The sequence below is a fragment of the Lolium perenne genome, chromosome 2 (assembly GCF_019359855.2).
Source record: "Lolium perenne isolate Kyuss_39 chromosome 2, Kyuss_2.0, whole genome shotgun sequence".
NCBI classification, from domain to species: Eukaryota; Viridiplantae; Streptophyta; class Magnoliopsida; order Poales; family Poaceae; genus Lolium; species Lolium perenne.
Genome location: NC_067245.2, coordinates 109,217,047 through 109,237,045, shown reverse-complemented (window position 1 = coordinate 109,237,045; position 19,999 = coordinate 109,217,047). Strand labels below are relative to the sequence as shown.

Sequence of the window (19,999 nt, the reverse complement as noted above, 5' to 3'; positions counted from 1 at the left end):
GGAGATGGCGGTGGAGTCCATGGAGATGGCTCTGGGGGCAATTCCCCGTCCCAGCAGGGTGTCGGAACAGAGACTTCTGTCCCCCGGATCTTGTCTGTGACGGTGGCGGAGCTACGGAACTTTTCGTGGGCGGAGGCTTATTTATTTAGGGTTTTTGCGTCGGGAGGTATTTATAGGCGGAAGGGCGAGGTCAGTGGAGGCCAGGGTGGCCCACACCATGCCTAGGTGCGGGCCAAGGCCAGGCCACGCCTAGGGTAGGTGTGGCCGCCCTACGTCTCCTCTTCGTCTCCCCTCTGGACTCTGTCTTTGTTACTGTAAAATATTGACTTCGGCTTTTGTTTCGTCCAATTCCGAGAATATTTCCTGTACAACTTTGCTAAATCCAAAAACAGTAGAAAATAGGGAACTGACACTGTGGCATCTTGTTATTAGGTTAGTTCCAGAAAATGCATAAAAGTGCCACGAAGTGTGAACAAAACATATATCAATTGGTGTAAAACAAGCATGGAGCATCAAAACTTATAGATGCGTTTGAGACATATCAAGCATCCCCAAGCTTAACTCCTGCTCGTCCTCGAGTAGGTAAGTGATACCAAAATAATTTTTGAGGTGACATGAAGCCAACACAATCTTGATCAAGTTATTATAAAGCATTGTAAGCTGGGATCAAAGTACTCTAAACATAGGCATGATAGATACAATTCTAACAATAGAACTTAGCAACAATGTTATAACATGAAAAGTAACTCAAACAACAGATCATGAATAATAGTGCATTGAAAGCAATTGTTTTTTTATGAGCATAGAGTAAACATAACAACGTGGTACTCAACATGTCCTTTATGGAATAGCAAAACATAAATTCTAGGACACCTTCAAAGTTCAGAGAGTGACTAGATACAAGTAATTTAAGAACAAGCAATAGTCACAATCATGAATCAATCAATAATAATTTTGGGACTATGCACATTGCACTAAGAATGACAACTATGCTCTCTCAGTCGGTGCATAAAGTAGAAGATTAAAACTCAACATAATAGTAAAAGAGAGACTCTTTGCAGAGTAAGCAAGATAAACAAGTTTTGTAAACCTTCCAAAAAGTATGGTACTTATTAGCTTTGAGCTCTCATTGCCCCTATCATAAGCATCTTGAATGGTTAAAATTAATGTGATTCAAATATGAGCTATATGCTTGCAAATCACAAGTTGAAAATCTCATGCCCCTTGAATGCGAGTACCTAAACCTCATGCTACTCAACTTAGGTCCCAAATAAGTTCTTGTCATTATAAGTATACATGTATCATTGAGAACCGCCAACCGGGTACCTCTTGCCCGATTATATTGAGGCACTCTTTTAAGAGCAATCCCATGCCAAAATGACAAGACAAACAGACAATGAGCATCTCAGCAATTTGTTATTTACTATGGGTATAGCTTTTTATTGCAAATGCTTCATAGAATGCTCACTATGGTTTAGCTGTAAATTTCTTCCATGAATGATGAATGGCTTAGATTAGCGGCCCAGGCGTTTCTCTAACTCATATACAAACTCCATGGACTTATAAGTTTACATTTTATTTCGCACCGCTAGGCATCCATAAACAAAATAACATGACATCAACTAAATATAAGTGCAATGTCGAAAGTGTTCCCCATGAAAGCATGGTTATACTAACTCCAAACTTGCAATTTCCAAACATACAAACTTCATAAGATAGGCACAATGATCAAGTTTATTAAGTGCAAGAAAGTAAATGTGTCATCAAATTCATGAGAGCTTTACTGACTAATTTTCTCATGCCAAAATTTAATTTGGAAGGTAAATAAAAACATGATGAATATACTTGGAATAGCAATAATGCTAGTAGGTAGATATGGTGGACACAATTGGCAAACTTTGGTAATGGTGGTTGTATGCACGAGTAGAGTTCATACTTAGCACAGCTGCACAGGCGAAGGCTAGCAAAAGACTGGGAGCGACAAACTAAGAGAGCAATAATGGCCATAATTATGCATAGTGACAAAACATTATCAATCAAATCATAAAGTGATAGTACAAGTCAAAAAATAAATGATCATAGAGGCTAGTTGACTGGTTATAGTCATAACATGGTATAAGCATGCGCCAAGTCAACATAATAAAGCATCAAAGGAGAATACCACAATATTATGCTTTTATGATGGAAACACCACATGATTCTTTCAATGACACATTATGCACTCTCAGCTATTTGAGACAAGTCATGCTACAACAATAACCACTAAGCATATGACAAGAATAACATCCAACATGACATGCCAAAGTCTATGCCACAGTCTAGACAAGCTTCCTTTTGCATTACTATAGTCATGAAACATTTTACTAGTCTCCAACACCAATCAACTTATTTGAAATAGCTCTCAGAGATGAATTTTTTGGACCAGAGAGCTAATTGATGTCTACGCACGCTTCTATTCTTGTAGACAGTGTTGGGCCTCCAAGTGCAGAGGTTTGTAGAACAGCAGCAAGTTTTGCTTAAGTAGATCACCCAACGTGTATCGAACTCAGGGAGGTAGAGGTCAAAGATATCCCTCTCAAACAATCCTGCAATTAAGATACAAGAAGTCTCTTGTGTCCCCAGCACACCCAATACACTTGTCAGATGTATATGTGCACTAGTTCGGTGAAGAGATAGTAAAATGCAAGTGATATGAATGAATATGAGTGGTAATAACAATCTGAAATAAATATGGCAGCAATCAAACATGTAGTAAAACTGTAAATAAACGGTGATTCGATGGTTGGAAACAAGTCCTAGAGATTATACTTTCACTTGTGGTCACTCTCAACAGTGATATCATAAAGGAATATAAATATAACCACTTCACTATGCTACTCTGAACTACTCTCCGGTTGGATAACGAACACTAATTCACCGCGTATGGCTGCAAAAGCAAACCTTAAGCTGTATTCCCAAGTACTAATGAACACCCCACTCCATCACTTTTCAGCATTCATCGGAGGTAGTAACACACCACAATTTCATGGAGACATCCAACTCAAATCATAATTCAGTGAACAAGTATTATGTGAATTATAGCCTAAGAGACCCACACGGTGCACACATCGTCACCTTTTCACACATGGGACAAGGAGTCTCTAGAGATCACATAAGTAAAATCCACTTGAATAGCATAACAACATCTAGATTACAAAGCTCATGGTCACATAAAGATCACTATATGGGAGAGAGAGATAACCACATAGCTACCGGTAGAGCCCTCAGCCCCGGGGGAGAACTACTCCCTCCTCATCATGGGAGTCAGCAGCGACGATGGAGATGGCTATCGAGTCGATGGAGATGGCTTCGGGGGAAATTCCCGTCCCGGCAGGGTGCCGAAACAGAGACTTCTATCCCCTGAATCTTGTCTGCGATGACGGCGGAGCTACGGAATTTTTCGTGGATGGAGGTCGATTCGTTTAGGGTTTTCACGTTGAAGGGAACTTATAGGCGGAAGGGCGAGGTCGATGGAGTCCAGGTAACCCCACACCATGCCTAGGCGCGGCCAGAGGTGGGCCCACGCCTAGGGGTGGTTTGGCTGCCTCGGCGCCCCCCTCCGACTCTGCTTTGGACTCCATCTTCGTTACGGTGAAACGTTAACTTCAGCTTTTATTTTGCCCAATTCCGAGAATATTTCTTGTACAACTTTTCTGAAATACAAAACAGCAGAAAATAGGGAACTACTACTGTGGCATCTTGTTAATAGGTTAGTGCCAAAAAATGCATAAAAGTGCCACGAAGTGTAAACAAAACATATAGCAATTGGTGTAAAACAAGCATGGAGCATCAAAAATAATAGATACGTTTGCGACGTATCAAGCATCCCCAAGCTTAACTCCTGCTCGTCCTCGAGTTGGTAAGTGATTGCAAAATAATTTTTGAGGTGACATGCAGCCAACACAATCTTGATCAAGCATGTAAAGCATTGTGAGCTGGGATCTAAGTACTCTAAACATAGGCATGATAGATATAATTCAATAGAACATAACAACTATGTTACAACATGAAAAGTAACTCCAACAAATGATCATGAATAATTGTGCATTGAAAGCAACTGTTTGTTTATGAGCATAGAGAAAACATAGTAAAGTGGTACTCAACATGTCCTTTATGAAGTAGCAAAACATAAATGTTAGGACACCTTTAAAGTTCAAAGGGTGACCAGATACAAGTAATATTAGATAAAGCAATATCATTATCATGAATCAATCAATAATAATTTTGGGACTATGCACATTGCACTAAGAATGACAACTATCCTCTCTTAATTGGTGCATAAATAGAATATGAAGACTCAACATAAAAGTAAAAGAAAGACTCTTTGCAGAGTAAGCAAGATTAATAAGTTTTATAAACCTTCCAAAAAGTATGGTACTTATTAGCTTTGAGCTCTCATTGCTCCTATCATAAGCATCTTGAATGGTTAAAGTTAATGTGATTCAAATATGAGCTATATGCTTCCAAATCACAAGTTTAAAATCTCATGCCTCTTGAATGCGAGTACCTAAACCTCATGCTACTCAACTTAGGTCGAAAAAAAGTTCTTGTCATCGTAAGTATACATGTATCATTGAGAACCACCAACGGGGTACCTCTTGCCCGATGATATGGAGGTACTCTTGTAGGAGAAATCCCATGCCAAAATGACAAGACAAACAGACAGTGAACATCTCAGCAACTTTTTATTTACTATGGGTATAGCTTTTTATTGCAAATGCTTCATAGAATGCTCACTATGGCTTAGCTATAAATTTCAACCATGAATGATGCATGGCTTAGATTAGCGGCCCAGACGTTTGTCTAACTCATATAAAAACTCCATGGACTTACAAGTTTCCATTTTTATTTCGCACCGCGATGCATCCATAAACAAAAGAACATGACATCAACTAAATATAAGTGCAATGTCGCAAGTGTTCCCCATGAAAACATGGTTATACTAGCTCCCAAATTGCAATTTGCAAACATGTAAACTTCATAAGATAGGCACAATGATCAAGTTTATTAAGTGCAAGAAAGTAAATGTGCCATCAAGTTCATGAGAGCTTTACTGACTAATTTCCTCATGCCAAAATTTAATTTGGAAGATAAATAAAAACATGATGAATTACTTGGAATAGCAATAATTAATTCTACTAGGTAGATATGGTGGACACAATTGGCAAACTTTGTTTCATGGTGGTTGGATGAATGAGTAGAGTTCATACTCAGCACAGGCGGAGGATAGCAAAAGACTGAGTGAGACCAACTAAGAGAGCTATAATGGCCATAATCATGCATACCGACAAAACATTATCAACCAAAGCGTAAAGTGATATTAAAAATAAAAATCTAAATGATCATATAGGATTTAGTTGATTGGTTATAGTCATAGCATGGTATAAGCGTGCGTCAAGTCAACCCAATAAAGCATCAAAGGAGAATACCACAATATTATGCTTTTATGATAGAAACCAACACATGATTCTTTCAATGACACATTATGCACTCTCAGCCATTTGAGACAAGTCATGCTACAACAATAAATACTAAGCATATGACAAGAATAGCATCCAACATGACATGCCAAAGTCTATGCCACAGTCTAGACAAGCTTCCGTTTGCATCACTATAGTCTTGAAACATTTTACTCGTCTCCAACACCAATAAACTTATTTGAAATAACTCTCAGAGATGAAAAATAATATGGACCAGAAAGCTAATCATACATAAATAAAGAATATTAACGAGCTCTGAATAAAAATCGAATGAAAGAACAACAGCTAAACGCAGTACTAGCAAACTAGAACACTCGCAGAACAATAAGAGCGAAAACCAGAGCGTTCTATGCAACTAAAACGGAGTGTGTCTCTCTCCAAAATAAATATGCCAGGATCCAACCATATGCTACATAAAAAAACGAAACTAAAAACAAAAATAAATATGCTCCAAGAACAACACATATCATATGAAGCAATAAAAATATAGCGCATAGAAAGATGACCTGTTGCTTTGTTGATGAAGAGGGGATGCCTTGGGCATCCCCAAGCTTTGACGTTTGTACCTCTTGGATATTTCTTGGGATGCAAGGCATCCACAAGCTTGAGCTATTGTCCATTCTTCATCTCATCACATCATTCTTCCCTCCCTACACTTGAAAACTTCCTTCATACAAAACTTCACACAATTCTCTATTAGCAGCATTAGTACAATCAAAATAAACAAATCCACTTGGGTTTAGTGATAACATATATCAAACATCTATTAAAACATTAGCTACTTAGAAACCTCTTAAAAAAGCTCTTTTCTCAAAAGAACTCAAAAAGAAAGAGATTGAGAGGCAAATGCAAATAGTGCAGAAATCTGTCAAAACAGAACAGCGGGTAAAGATCGATTTTTCTGAAAATCCTCAGTTGCTCATCTCGAAAAGTGGTCAACTAACGAAAGTTAGATATTAACCTGGGTCATATTCATGAAAAATAGCAGCTCAAAATTCCTCTCTGGATAGCTTTACGAATTTTCATGGTAACAACGCAGAATCTGTTTTTAGGACAACAACTTTCCCAAATCTTATTTTCTTCCTATTAGACGCTATTCTTGGCACAAAAACGAAATAAAAATGATAAGGAGATATTATTACCAAGACTCAACAAAATAAAAATTACAGAAATAAAACATGGGTTATCTCCCAAGAGTGCTTTTCTTTAACGTCTTTCAGCTAGGCTCGGTAATTTAAGAAGATGCTCACAGAAGATATATGAATTGAAGAAAAAGAGAGCATCGAGGAGCAACTATGAAACTAATTTAAGACTAACCCACTTCCTATGCATAGGAATCTTGTACACAAATAAATCCACAATGGACAAACTGCCAAGCATAGGAAGATAAAACAAGAGGAACTTCAAAACTTTCAGCATATAAAGAGATGTTTTAGTACCATGAAAACTTCTAGAACCATATTTTCCTCTCACATAATAACTTTCAGTAGCATCATGAATAAACTCAACAATACAACCATCACACAAAACATTCTTAACATGAGCCACATTATTTCCTATAGATTCTGCAGTTATATATTTTTGTTTCTTTTTTTATTTTCACTAGTTGGGTTTAATGGAAAACATCAACAAAAATAGAGAGCTTTATAGTATTTATCTTAAGTTAGGACATGAGGTGTTTGAAGAAAAAGTTTAAAAACTTATGGAACTTAACTTGCATGCTGGTAGCAATGTTATTAGTATGAAGTCTTTGAACATCATTATTGCTAATGCTATGGAAAATTCTAAGCTTGGGGAAGCTAGTTTTTATGAAAATGATGTTTTTAGTTCCCCAGCTTTAGAGGAGGAAATTGGTTATGATAATACTATGCCTCCAATATATGATGATTACAATGATGATTATGTTATTTTCAGTCCACATACTATCGAGAAGAAAATTTATTATGATTACAACATGCCTCCTATATTTGATGATTATGGTGATGCGAATAATAATGATAACTATTTTGTTGAATTTACTCCCACTATAATTAATAAGAATGACTATGCTTATGTGGGGAGTAATAATTATTTTATGTGTGTGGCTCATGATAAGAATGTTTTATGTGATAGTTATATTGTTGATTTTATTCGTGATGCTACTGAAAGTTATTATGAGAGAGGAAAATATGATTGTAGAAGTATTTATGTAACTAAAACACGTCTCTATATGCTGAAAGTTTTGAAGTTGCTCTTATTTTATCTTCCTATGCTTGTCACTTTGTTCTTTGTGGATTTATTTGTGTACAAGATTCCTATGCATAGGAAGTGGGTTAGACTTAAATGCGTTTCATATTTGCTCCTTGATGCTTTCTTTTGTGCAATTCATATTTTTTATGTGAGCATCTTCTGAAACTACCGCGCCTAGCTGAAAGTCATTAAAGAAAGGCGCTCATGGGAGACAACCCGTTGTTTTATTTCTGTAATTTTTCTTTTATGTTGAGTTTTAGAAGTTGTTAACTCTGTAATAACCTCTCCTTATAATTTTTATTTTGGTTGTGTGCCAAGAATAGCCTCTAATAGGAAGAAAGTAAGATTTGGGGAAGTTGTTGTCCTGAAAACAAATTCTGTGATGTCACCATAAAAATTTGTATAAATAGCCAGAGCGTAATTTTGAGCTTACATTTTTATGAATATGCCCCAGGTTATTATCTAACTTTCGTTAGTTTATCACTTTTCTAGAGGAGCAACAGAGGATTTTCGTAAAAATCGATCTTTACCCGCTGTTCTGTTTTGACAGATTTCTGCACTATTTGCATTTGCCTTTTAAATCTCTTTCTTTTTGAGTTCTTTTGATCAAAGATCTTTTTGAAAGGTTGCTACAGTAGCTAATGCTTTAATAGATGTTTTATATATGTTATCACTGAACCCAAGTGGATTTGTTTATTTTGATTGTACTAATGCTGCTAATAAAGAATTGTGTGAAGTTTTGTATGAAGGAAGTTTTCAAGTGCAAGAAGAATGATGTGATGAGATGAAGAATGGACAAAAGCTTAAGCTTGGGGATGCCCCTGCACCCCAAGAAATATCCAAGAGGTACAAGCGTAAAAGCTTGGGGATGCCCAATGCATCCCCTCTTCATCAACAAAGCAACATTCATCTCTCTAGACGCTATATTTTTATTGCTTCATACGCTATGTGTTATTCTTGGAGCGTATTTATTTTTGTTTTTTGTTTTGGTTTGTTTTGTTTTCTGTAGCATATGGTTAGATCCCATATTTGTTTTGGAGAGAGACACGCTCCGTTTTAATTGCATAGAATGCTCTAGTTTTCGCTCTTATTATTCTGCAAGTGTTCTAGTTTTCTAGTACTGCGTTTAACTCTTGGTTTTTCGAATCGAATTTTGTTTAGATCCCGTTAGTATTCTTTATTTATGTATGGTTAGATCTATGTTCCATATTATTTTTCATTTATGCGAGTTATTTCAAATAAGCTGATTGGTGTTGAAGACGACTAAAATGTTTCCTGGCTATAGTGATGCAAAAGAAAGCTTGTCTAGACTGTGGCATAGACTTTGGCATGTCATGTTGGATGTTATTCTTGTCATATACTTAGTATTTATTGTTGTGGCATGACTTGTCTCAAATAGTTGAGAGTGCATAATGTGTCATTGAAAGAATCATGTGTTGTTTTCATCATAAAAGCATAATATTGTGGTATTCTCCTTTGATGCTTTATTGGGTTGACTTGGCACATGCTTATACCATGTTATGACTATAACCATTCAACTAAAGCCTCTATGATCATTTAGTTTTTTACTTGTAATATCACTTTATTCTTTGATTGATAATGTTTTGTCGCTATGCATGATTATGGCCATTATTACTCTCTTAGTTGGTCGCTCCTAGTCTTTTGCTAGCCTTCGCCTGTACTGAGTATGAGCTCTACTCGTGCATCCAACCATCAATAACCAAAGTTTTCCAATTGTGTCCACCATATCCACCTAGTAGCATTATTGCTATATATTCCAAGTAATTCATCATGTTTTTATTTATCTTCCAAATTAAAATTTGGTATGAGAAAATTAGTCAGTAAAGCTCTCACGAACTTGATGGCACATTTAGTTTCTTGCACTTAATAAACTTGATCATTGTGCCCATATTATGAATTTTATATGTTTGCAAATTGCAAGTTGGGAGTTAGTATAACCATGCTTTGATGGGGAACAATTTCAACATTGCACTTATTCACATTTAGTTGATGTCATGTTCTTTTGTTTATGGATGCCTAGCGGTGCGAAATAAAATGGAAACTTGTAAGTCCATGGAGTTTAATTGTATATAAGTTAGAGAAACTCCTGGGCCGCTAATTTAAGCCATGCATCATTCATGGTGGAAATTTACAGCGAACCATATTGAGCATTCTATGAAGCATTTTCAATAAAAAGCTATACCCATAGTAAATAAAAAATTTGTTGAGATGCTCATTGTATGTTTGTCTTGTCATTTTGGCATGGGATTGCTCCTACAAGAGTACTTCCACATAATCGGGAAAGAGGTACCCCGTTGGCGGTTCTCAATTATACATGTATACTTACAATGACATGAACTTATTTGGGACCTAAGTTGAGTAGCATGAGGTTTAGGTACTCGCATTCAAGGGGCATGAGATTTTCAACTTGTGATTTGCAAGCATATAGCTCATATTTGAATCACATTAACTTTAACCATTCAAGATGCTTATGATAGGGGCAATGAGAGCTCAAAGCTAATGAGTACCATACTTTTTAGAAGGTTTATAAAACTTGTTTAGCTTGCTTACTCTGCAAAGAGTCTCTCTTTTACTATTATGTTGAGTCTTCATCTTCTACTTTATGCACCAATTAAGAGAGTATAGTTGTCATTCTTAGTGCAATGTGCATAGTACCAAAATTATTATTAATTGATTCATGATTGCGCTATTGCTTGTTCTTAAATTACTTGTATCTAGTCACCTTTGAACTTTGAAGGTGTGCTAGCATTTATGTTTTGCTACTTCATAAAACGACATGTTGAGTACGACTTTGCTATGTTTTATCTATGCTCATAAACAAACAGTTGGTTTCAATGCACTATTATTCATGACCCTTTGTTTGAGTTATTCTCATGTTATAACAGAGTTGCTAAGTTCTATTGTTAGAATTATGTCTATCATGTCTATGTTTAGAGTACTTTGATCCCAGCTTAGAATGCTTTACAATAACTTGATCAAGATTGTGTTGGATGCATGTCACCTCAAAAATTATTTTTGTTATCACTTACCTACTTGAGGACGAGCATGAGTTAAGCTTGGGGATGCTGATACGTTGCAAACGTATCAATAATTTTTGATGCTCCATGCTTGTTTTACACCAATTTATACATGTTTTGCTCATGCTTCGTTGCAGTTTTATACATTTTCTGGCACTAACCTATTAGCAAGATGCCATAGTTTCAGTTCCCTGTTTTCGGATGTTTTGTATTTCAGAAAAGTTGTGCAGGAAATATTCTCGGAGTTGGATGAAAAACAAAAGCTGAAGTTAATATTTTACCGTAACAAAGACAGAGTCCAGAGGGGAGACGAAGAGGAGGCGTAGGGCGGCCACACCTACCCAAGGCGCGGCCTGGCCTTGGCCTGCGCCTAGGCATGGTGTGGGCCACCTAGGCTGCCACCGACCTTGCCCTTCCACCTATAAATTCCCTTCGACGCAAAAACCCTAAATAAATCAGCCCCCATCCATGAAAAGTTCCTTAGCTCCGCCACCATCGCAGACAAGATCCGAGGGACAGAATTCTCTGTTCCAGCACCCTGCTGGACGGGGAATTGCCCCTGGAGCCATCTCCATCGACTCCACCGCCATCTCCATCGCCGTTGATGACTCCCATGATGAGGAGGGAGTAGTTCTCCCCTGAGGCTAAGGGCTCTACCGATAGCTATGTGGTTTATCTCTCTCTCCCATGGTGTGATCTTTACGGATCATGAGGTTTGTAATCTAGATGTCGTTATGCTATTCAAGTGGATTTTAGTTATGTGATCTTCGGAGACTCCTTGTCCCACGTGTGTAAAGGTGACAGTGTGTGCACTATGTGGGTCTCTTAGGCTATATTTCACAGAATACTTGTTCACTGAATTATGATTTGAGTTGGATGTCTCTATGAAATTGTGGTGTGTTAGTACCTCTTATGAATGCTCAAAGTGACAGCGTGGGGTGTTCATTAGTACTTGGGAATACATCTTTAAGGTTTGCTTTTGCAGCCCTACGCGGTGAATTAGTGTTCGTTATCCAACCGGAGAGTAGTTCAGAGTAGCATAGTGAAGTGCTTATATTTATATTCCTTTATGATATCATTTTTGAGAGTGGCCACTAGTGAAAGTATGATCCCTAGGCCTTGTTTCCAAACATCGAATCACCGTTTATTTACTGTTTTACTGCATGTTTACTTGCTGCCATATTTATTTCAGATTGTTATTATCACTCATATTTATCCATATCACTTGCATTTTACTATCTCTTCGCCGAACTAGTGCACCTATACACCTGACTAGTGTATTGGGTGTGTTGGGGACGCAAGAGACTTCTTGTATCGTAATTGCAGGGTTGCTTCAGAGGGATATCTTTGACCTCTACCTCCCTGAGTTCGATAAACCTTGGGTGATCCACTTAAGGGAAACTTGCTGCTGTTCTACAAACCTCTGCACTTGGAGGCCCAACAATGTCTACAAGAATATAAGCGTGCGTAGACATCAGTCAACGAATGGCATCAAATGATTTATCATTCTTTCATGTCTAATGGCTTCAAGAGCGGCTCCCATAGAGAGAACAATAAAGTTCCTCTTCTCCTTTATTTGAACAAGCTAAGTTCATGATTTCTCAAGTCCATAGTGTTAGGAGATTTTTGATTATTTTTTTATTTTATATTTTAGTGGGTTGGGCACACGTTTGTCTGCTCTTTTCGCAATATTAGGGACTAGCACATTGTGCATGCTAGTCAAGGTGTGAAGCCAAATAAACATGAAAGAGATAATAAAGCATCCAAGGCTTCCTCATCAGCTCAAACAGGAGCAAAAACAGGTAATAAACAAGCAATTTACTTTGGAGTTGCGGTGAAATACGACATATAGGTAGATATGGTGGACACGAATGGCATGGGTTTTTGGTTCAAGGTTTGGATGCATGAGAAGCATTCCCTCTCAGTACATGTCTTTGGCTAGCAAGGCTAGGTAGCAAGCATAAGAGTTGAGTGAAACAAGAAAATATACATGTGATAGAAAATAATCATCAATCTTCCTTGGAGGTACAAACGATTTTAACTTGAGAATACTAAGCTTATGAGCCAACAAGAAAGAAAGATAATGAAATAATGTATCTACATGTATTTCTCTCTTTTCTACTCAAGCCTCAAAGTATTGTTGCTACTGACCAATGCTATGTTTGCCAAGACCGACTAGATTTATTTGATGCTCCCAAAGTGATACCAATACTAATAAAGAAGATTAATAATATAACAGAAATTACAAACTAAAATAAGGTGTGCAAAAAGTAAATGATAAAACTTCTCATTAATATTCCATAACGGCAACTTACACCAAGGGATACATAAATAATCAACTAAAGGAGAGATACTTCCACACTGGAAACTATCCTATATGATAACTTCACTACTCAAGATATGACTCTACTGAAAAGTAAAAAGGTAAAAGATAATAGTGTGATACCGCGGCACTCCCCCAAGCTTGGAACAAGCCAATGGGATGCCAATACCAATGAAGAATTACTCCTTAAGTGGTTCTGAATCCTTCTCATCATCAGACTTCAAAGGAAAAGGCTCCCCATCAACAAAGGACGACCTGGTTTCCAATATCCTAAAACTGGCAGCAGAACTTATGCGTTTAAACCTAGTCTCATACTCACAGTTTTGATTTTTCTTGTCGTAGAGTTGTGCTTGTAATTTGTTGGTGGTCTCGTGGAGCGAGAAAATACCACCCCAAAGCTTTGCAGTTTCATTCTTGTGCTCGCCAATGAGTTCTGCATTTATCTTATGGATAATGTCCACTTCACGTTCTGCCATCTTCTTGTATCTAAAGACTTTCTCCTCTAGCTTTTCCATCCTAGCCTCCAAACTTCCTTCTCCTTTAGGACCCCGGCCATCTTCTACTTGCACCTTCCCATCCTTAAGCAACAACTCCTTAGGATGCATCTTCAGCTCATTCATGTACGGGTTGACGAAGTTCACGAAGGAGTTGTCTTTGGGTGATCCACAAGAAGACATGGTGGCTCTAAATCTGTTGCGGTCAGAAACCCACCGGCGAGCAGCGACGGGCAACACAGTAGAGCCGGGAACAACTTAGGGCTGCGGCTGGCCCTGGTCCCTCCGAGCGACGGCCCGCAAAGCCTCTGGTACGCACGTCCGATGCTGGTGCAAGGGCGTGCCACCTGACCTATACCTGGCCAGGAAGGTGATGGAGATGCCTCGCTTAGTTTCCTGCATGGCATACACGTAAACATTAAATACGAGCCTCGATCGGCTCTCAGGTTGTCCTGTGAATCGGCTCAAGGAGCCGATCCACCCATGATTCGTACGAGGTGCACGAATATATGGTGGTCCTGCTTGATCAAGATAAAGCTAAAGCGATCTACGAAGATTTGGGGTTTTCATCGCATAATCGGATCATCCTACTCACGATTGGGCCTCGCGGCCACGCACGGTGATCGTAAGCCGATCCTAGATAGGGCCTAAAAACCAACACGAGGTTGATCCCCGGAACATCCTGTCTAGGGCTAGCAAACGACACCCTACGCGCCGCTGGATCCTCCAACCCTTTGTAAGGCCTAACTATTGCAGATATTAAACTAATCCTTGAAGAACAAGGAGCAACCGTAACGGATCAGATCTACTAAATAATGATCAAGCGGGGTGCCGCCCCTACACCTAAGATAGGTGTAAGGGTGGCTAGATGTATAAGGGTTGCACTACGACAGCATATGATACGAAGAACAATGCTAACCCTAACACATCTAAGATAACTACGTTGCTCGCCATCAAAAAGGCTTCAGTACGAGCAACACATGAACAACGTAATAAGCCTGTGCTGCCTAGATCGCAAGATGCGATCTAGGCAGCATGATACTTACCGGTAGAAACCCTCGAGACGAAGGAGTTGGCGATGCGCCGAGATTGATTTGTGGTGAACATTGGTTGTTGTTTATTTCATAAACCCTAGATACATATTTATAGTCCAGGGGACTTTCTAATTTAGGTGTGCACCTAACCGTGCACGGGTCAAACTCTATCTTCTAATCTAAGATGCGATCTACTATATTACAGATACAAGGGCAAACTAGCCCAAACTTTGCATATAAGGCCGATTCACGTATTTCTTCCGTATATAATCTTCAAGCCCATCTTGATCGCGGCCCACCTCTGACTCGGTCAAATTCTGGTGATAACACATGCCCCCCTGGTTTTGGAATTGATAATTCCAAAATCACTCTGCTTTTCCTTCGTCGGGTCATGTCGCGGCAGAGCAGAACCGTTGCAGTATCCTTCATCATGACACCTTGTCTTCTCAACTTCTCTGCAAAATTTGATAGCTTTAGCATCACTTCCTCGGAAACTGCAATGGCATTAAATCTCCACTAGGCTCCTCATTATTTAACCGTGCCGACTGATTAGCCCTCTTCATCCCCTTCCTCTGTTCTAGCCATCGGCACCAAAAAACCCTTTTCCCCTGTAGCAATGTCTTCCTCTCCCTCCGTCTCCTCCGGCCTCTCCCTCCAGTCTTTCTCCTCAAGCGAGCCGGAGTGGAACTTCGACCAAGTGCCAGACGGTCCACCCGAAGCATTCGTCGGGCCAGATGGCGACCTGCCTCTGACCGATGGGGAAGACGACCTCAAGTTCCTCATCGAAGGGGAGCTGATAAGCGAAAGCGAAGATGACCTCCATCCCTGGGTGAAACCCACCTCCTCCAACGGGAAGGAGGAAGAAGAAGAAGTAGAGGAAGAAGAGGAAAAGGAGGAGGATGATTCTTCCTCCCCCGCTAAGCATCCGCCGGCAAAGCGATTCCGCGCTTGGGCGGACAGCGAAGACGATGATGATGACGAGGAGGAAGAGGAGGAGGATGAATCCTCCTCCTCCATCGGATACCCGCCGACAAAGCGCTTCCGCTCTTGGGCGGACAGCGAGGATGATGATGATGACGAGGAAGAAGAAGCTCCAGCCGAGGGCTGGGGCAGCAGCGACGAGGAACTTCCTGGGAGCAGCGCCGACAGCATCGACGACGGCGACGATGAGGACAGCGACAACTAGTAGAGTAGGACTAGTAGTAGCAGTGCACTAGGCACCAGATCCCCCTTTTGAGAGCCATCGGCTCTTTCCTGTAAAGCCGCTCCTTTGAATTAATGAGAATTGTTCTTCCAATTTATCTTTCAATTAATCCAATTTCAATCCTTCCGCTTGCCACACCAAGACCGATAGCAACGTATCGGATTCTTTTTCCTTAGACGCCCATGAAGCCGGACTCAGATATCGATTAGACCGTCAGTCAAGCACTTCTCAAATTCAGACTGCGATTTGATACCTGACCATAATATTTCGCAATCCCATAGCCGATGACTATTCATCGGCTATTTTGAGAATCCAGTCTCTTTCCTTTTCTTGCAGCAACAGGACGGTCCAAACCCCGTAAAAGACGACGGCTCCCTTTTCCGGCTCCTCTCCGTAGCTTTAGCAGTCTTCTTCTGCAACAACTCACCGCTTTCGGAGAAGGTTACGATGCAGGGTCAGCCGATGCAACTCCAATCGGCTCCCAAAAACAGAGCATTTACCAAGTTAGTTGCCCCCCGAGCCTTAATCAAGGCGAGAATACCGGCGAGGATGCACAGGTCAAACAAAAAAGCTTTGACCTCAGGTAATCCGGTAATCCGAGATAGCCACCATGAAGAGTCAGCCAAACTTGCCCCCATTGATCAGCTTTCTTCCACTGAACGCCGATGTTGTAGATGAAACACCAACAGCTTAACTAGCGCAAAGGATTGTCGGCTCATTGCAGCCGAGGCTGCTCTCATTGTACATTCCCTTCAAGGAAACAGAAGTTCTTGAAGCCGAACTGAAAACCATCTTGGCGAAAATCTGAGCCTTGAGCACATAGTCGGTAGGTCTTGTGTAATTGTACTAGAGTCGATGGCTATGCATCGGCTTTGTACTGGCCGATTTTTCCTATCGGCCCCCAATGTTTCACTGCACACATGTTCATCTGCACATGTTCATCTGATTAGGTGCCCCCCGAGCCGAATCTGTCAGGTAACTGCAGATATTGGCTCTGTAGTTTAGCCAAGGCTCCGTATTTGCACGTCGGCTTCGGTAGGACCAATGTTGATTCTTCCTAACTCATCAGCTGACGTAAAACCGCCGCCCAGTAGAACGATGTTGAACACAAGCAGAACATGTGGCGTGGATAATTTTGGCCGATTGCTGGAATCGGCCTCCATATTGATCGAAGTGTTCAATGAAGGCGTTGTGCTTTTCCTTCATATACCTTTGGGGGCCGATCCCAAGGATCGGTCTCGCCACATTTGCTCATCGGTTTGCTCTTGCTACACGGTCAGGCCAGTGGATAAGACCAGCCTAACCCTGCCCTTCGTCACGTCAATGCGCTCGCAGTCGTCCAAATTGATACCTGAGAGTGGCTCTTGGCCTGCTGCTTCCCAAGCGTTCATGCCAGCCGTTGAAATTTCGGCTGAGTCATCGGCCTGGACGATCTCTACCTCATCTCCATCCCATTGTATTACGCATTGGTGCATCGTGGAGGGAATGCAACAGTTGGCGTGGATCCAATCTCTTCCTAGCAGAACAGCATAGGTGCTCTTGCTATCGACGATGAAGAACGTCGTAGGGATAGTTTTCCTTCCTACGGTCAGATCCACGTTCAGAACACCTTGTGCGTCAGACGCTTGGCCGTTGAAATCGCTCAATGTCACGTTGGTCTTGATTAGATCCGAGCTAGAGCGTCCCAATCGACGTAGCATAGAGTATGGCATAATGTTGACTGCCGCTCCGGTGTCCACCAGCATCTTATTGACAGGCCTCCCATCGATATAACCTCGCAAGTACAGGGCCTTCAGATGTCTGTAGCTTCTTTCTCGTGGCTTCTCAAAGATAACCGGCCGTGGGCCGCAATCAAGTTGTGCCACAGGTGCCTCGTCTAATCCTGGAGCACTGAACTCCGAAGGAAGGATGAACACCATGTTTGTGCCAGCCGATGTCTCATCATCGGCTTTCTTTTGCTTGGGGCGCCACTCCATTTTTCGTGGTCGACCCCCTTCATCCAGGGTTCGCTGAATTTTCGCGGCCAGATCAGGCCGCGCTTTCCTTAGCGTGTGCAGGTATAACCTTTCGGCTTCCTCCAAGCCGCGCAATCGCTGAACCCTACGCTTTTGGGAACGGCTGAGTCCATCAGGGCACCACCTTGGTCGGTGGTACCTGTCTTCTTCTTCTTCTCCCTCGTCTTCCAAATCCTCGAGATCTTCCATCCGAGGGGACTCAGCGTGTTTGCTTCGAGGCGGGAGAGGCCCTAAGCGTTGGAACACGAACACGTTGGCTGCCTCCTTCTTCTTCTGGTTGCATTCTGGGCAATTGCCGATTGTAGGCAATCGGCTCATTCCTGAATCCCAGCAGTGTCTGAAGAAGGGACAGTCCCAGTGCCTATCTTCGTCGTCCTGCTCCCTTGATTTTTTCTTTGGCACGGCGCTCGTACTCCTCCTCATCGCGATCATGCCGACGATGTCTCCTGGCGTCCCTAGCCAGACGGTCTCTTTCATCGCTGGAACATCGGCGTTGGTCATACTGACTCACATACTTGTTGAGGAGGTGATCAGAGAGAGGTCGCTGATATCTTATGTTCTTCACTTCTCCCTCTGTGACATAGCGCTTGCCATCGTGACGGAGCCGATCGCGTGGAGCGGCCTCCTCTGTGTCCTTGCTATGAGAGCAGCTGCCCTCGTCTCCATCCTTGCCAAGTGGTGCCCAGGTCCTACCATGTTGATACTGAACGAGGATCCTGGCTGGCAACCTTCAGGGTAAGTGCACTCCACCATGTTAACGGCGGGGAAGGGGTGAGTGTCGACCTTCATGGCGTACTGGTTGAAAATCAGACGTCCTTGTTCTATCGCCATTTGGATCTGCTGACGCCACATCCTGCAGTCGTTGGTGGCATGGGAGAGCGAGTTATGCCATTTGCAGTATGGCTTTCCGTTCAGCTCCTGTACCGTGGGGAATTTGAGGCCTTCGGGTATCTTCAACTGCTTCTCCTTGAGTAGGAGGTCGAAGATTTGCTCAGTTTTGGTCACGTCAAAATCAAACCCTCTGGGCGGACCTGGTGGCTTAACCCATTTGCAGGACACGGGGGTTGCCCCCCGAGTCCATTCAGCCACTGCTACCTCTTGATCTCCCGCAGAGCCTTCGTCTTCATCCGCCTCAACCAGGACTACCGCACGCTTGAATTTGTCCTGGTACAAGTCTGGATGGCGCTGTTCATATGCTGACAGTTTCTGAACCATGTGCGCCAGTGAAGGGTAGTCTGCTTGGGAAGCCATATCCTTGATTTGTGAGGCAAGGCCCACCACTGCCAACTCGACTGCTTCTTTTTCAGTCACACGAGCCGAATAACATCGGTTCCTTAGATTTCTGAAGCGCTGGATGTATTCTGCCACGGTTTCTCCACGCTTCTGACGTATTTGAGCTAGATCGGCAATGCCGGCCTCGGAAGCTTCTGAGTGAAACTGCATGTGGAACTGCTCTTCCAACTGCTTCCAAGTCCGGATCGAGTCCGGTGGCAACGAAGTGTACCACCCGAAAGCCGATCCCGTGAGGGACTGTGCGAAGAACCTCACGCGTAGTGGATCCGACGCTGAGGCCGTTCCTAGCTGTGCCAAATATCGGCTCACATGCTCGATGGAGCTGGAACCATCTGATCCACTGAACTTGGAGAAGTCAGGGAGCCGATACTTGGGTGGTAGGGGGACTAACTCGTATTCATCGGGGTACGGCTTGGAATAGCCGATTGTCCTCCTTTTCGGCACCATGCCGAACTGGTCTCTCAGGATCGTGCTAATTTGATCCGCGGTGCTGGCTGCAGGAGTCGAACTCTGAAGATTCGCCGGGGTGGCGTACTTAGCCAGCCATGCTTGCTTTTCCAGCTCTGAGCCAACTGCAGGAGCTGAGCTCTGGAGGTTCGTCGGGGTGGCATATTTAGCTAGCCACGTCTGCTTCTCAAGATCTGTCGCTGACGTTCCTCCTACTTTCCCAGAAGTCCCTGCTGTCGCGGCCTGGTTTGTGAGTGCCTAGTTACCGCAGTCTGGCACGTATGTGCACATGTACCCGTGAGGGATCTCCTTAGGCGCCTCATGCAAGAACTGGCAGTCACTAGGGTCACCACCGATCTTGTAGACGACGAATGCCGGTGAATTCGGCACTTCTGGTGCTGCC

General features: G+C 41.9%; 1 protein-coding gene across 1 annotated transcript; it reads right to left on the bottom strand.

Moving 5' to 3' along the window:
* Positions 1-13,288: 13,288 nt before the first annotated feature.
* Positions 13,289-13,786, bottom strand: LOC127328846 (uncharacterized). The gene has a single exon (XM_051355418.1). The coding sequence runs from the start codon at positions 13,784-13,786 to the stop codon at positions 13,289-13,291; it is 498 nt and encodes a 165-aa protein (XP_051211378.1).
* Between the last annotated feature and the right edge of the window lie 6,213 nt (positions 13,787-19,999).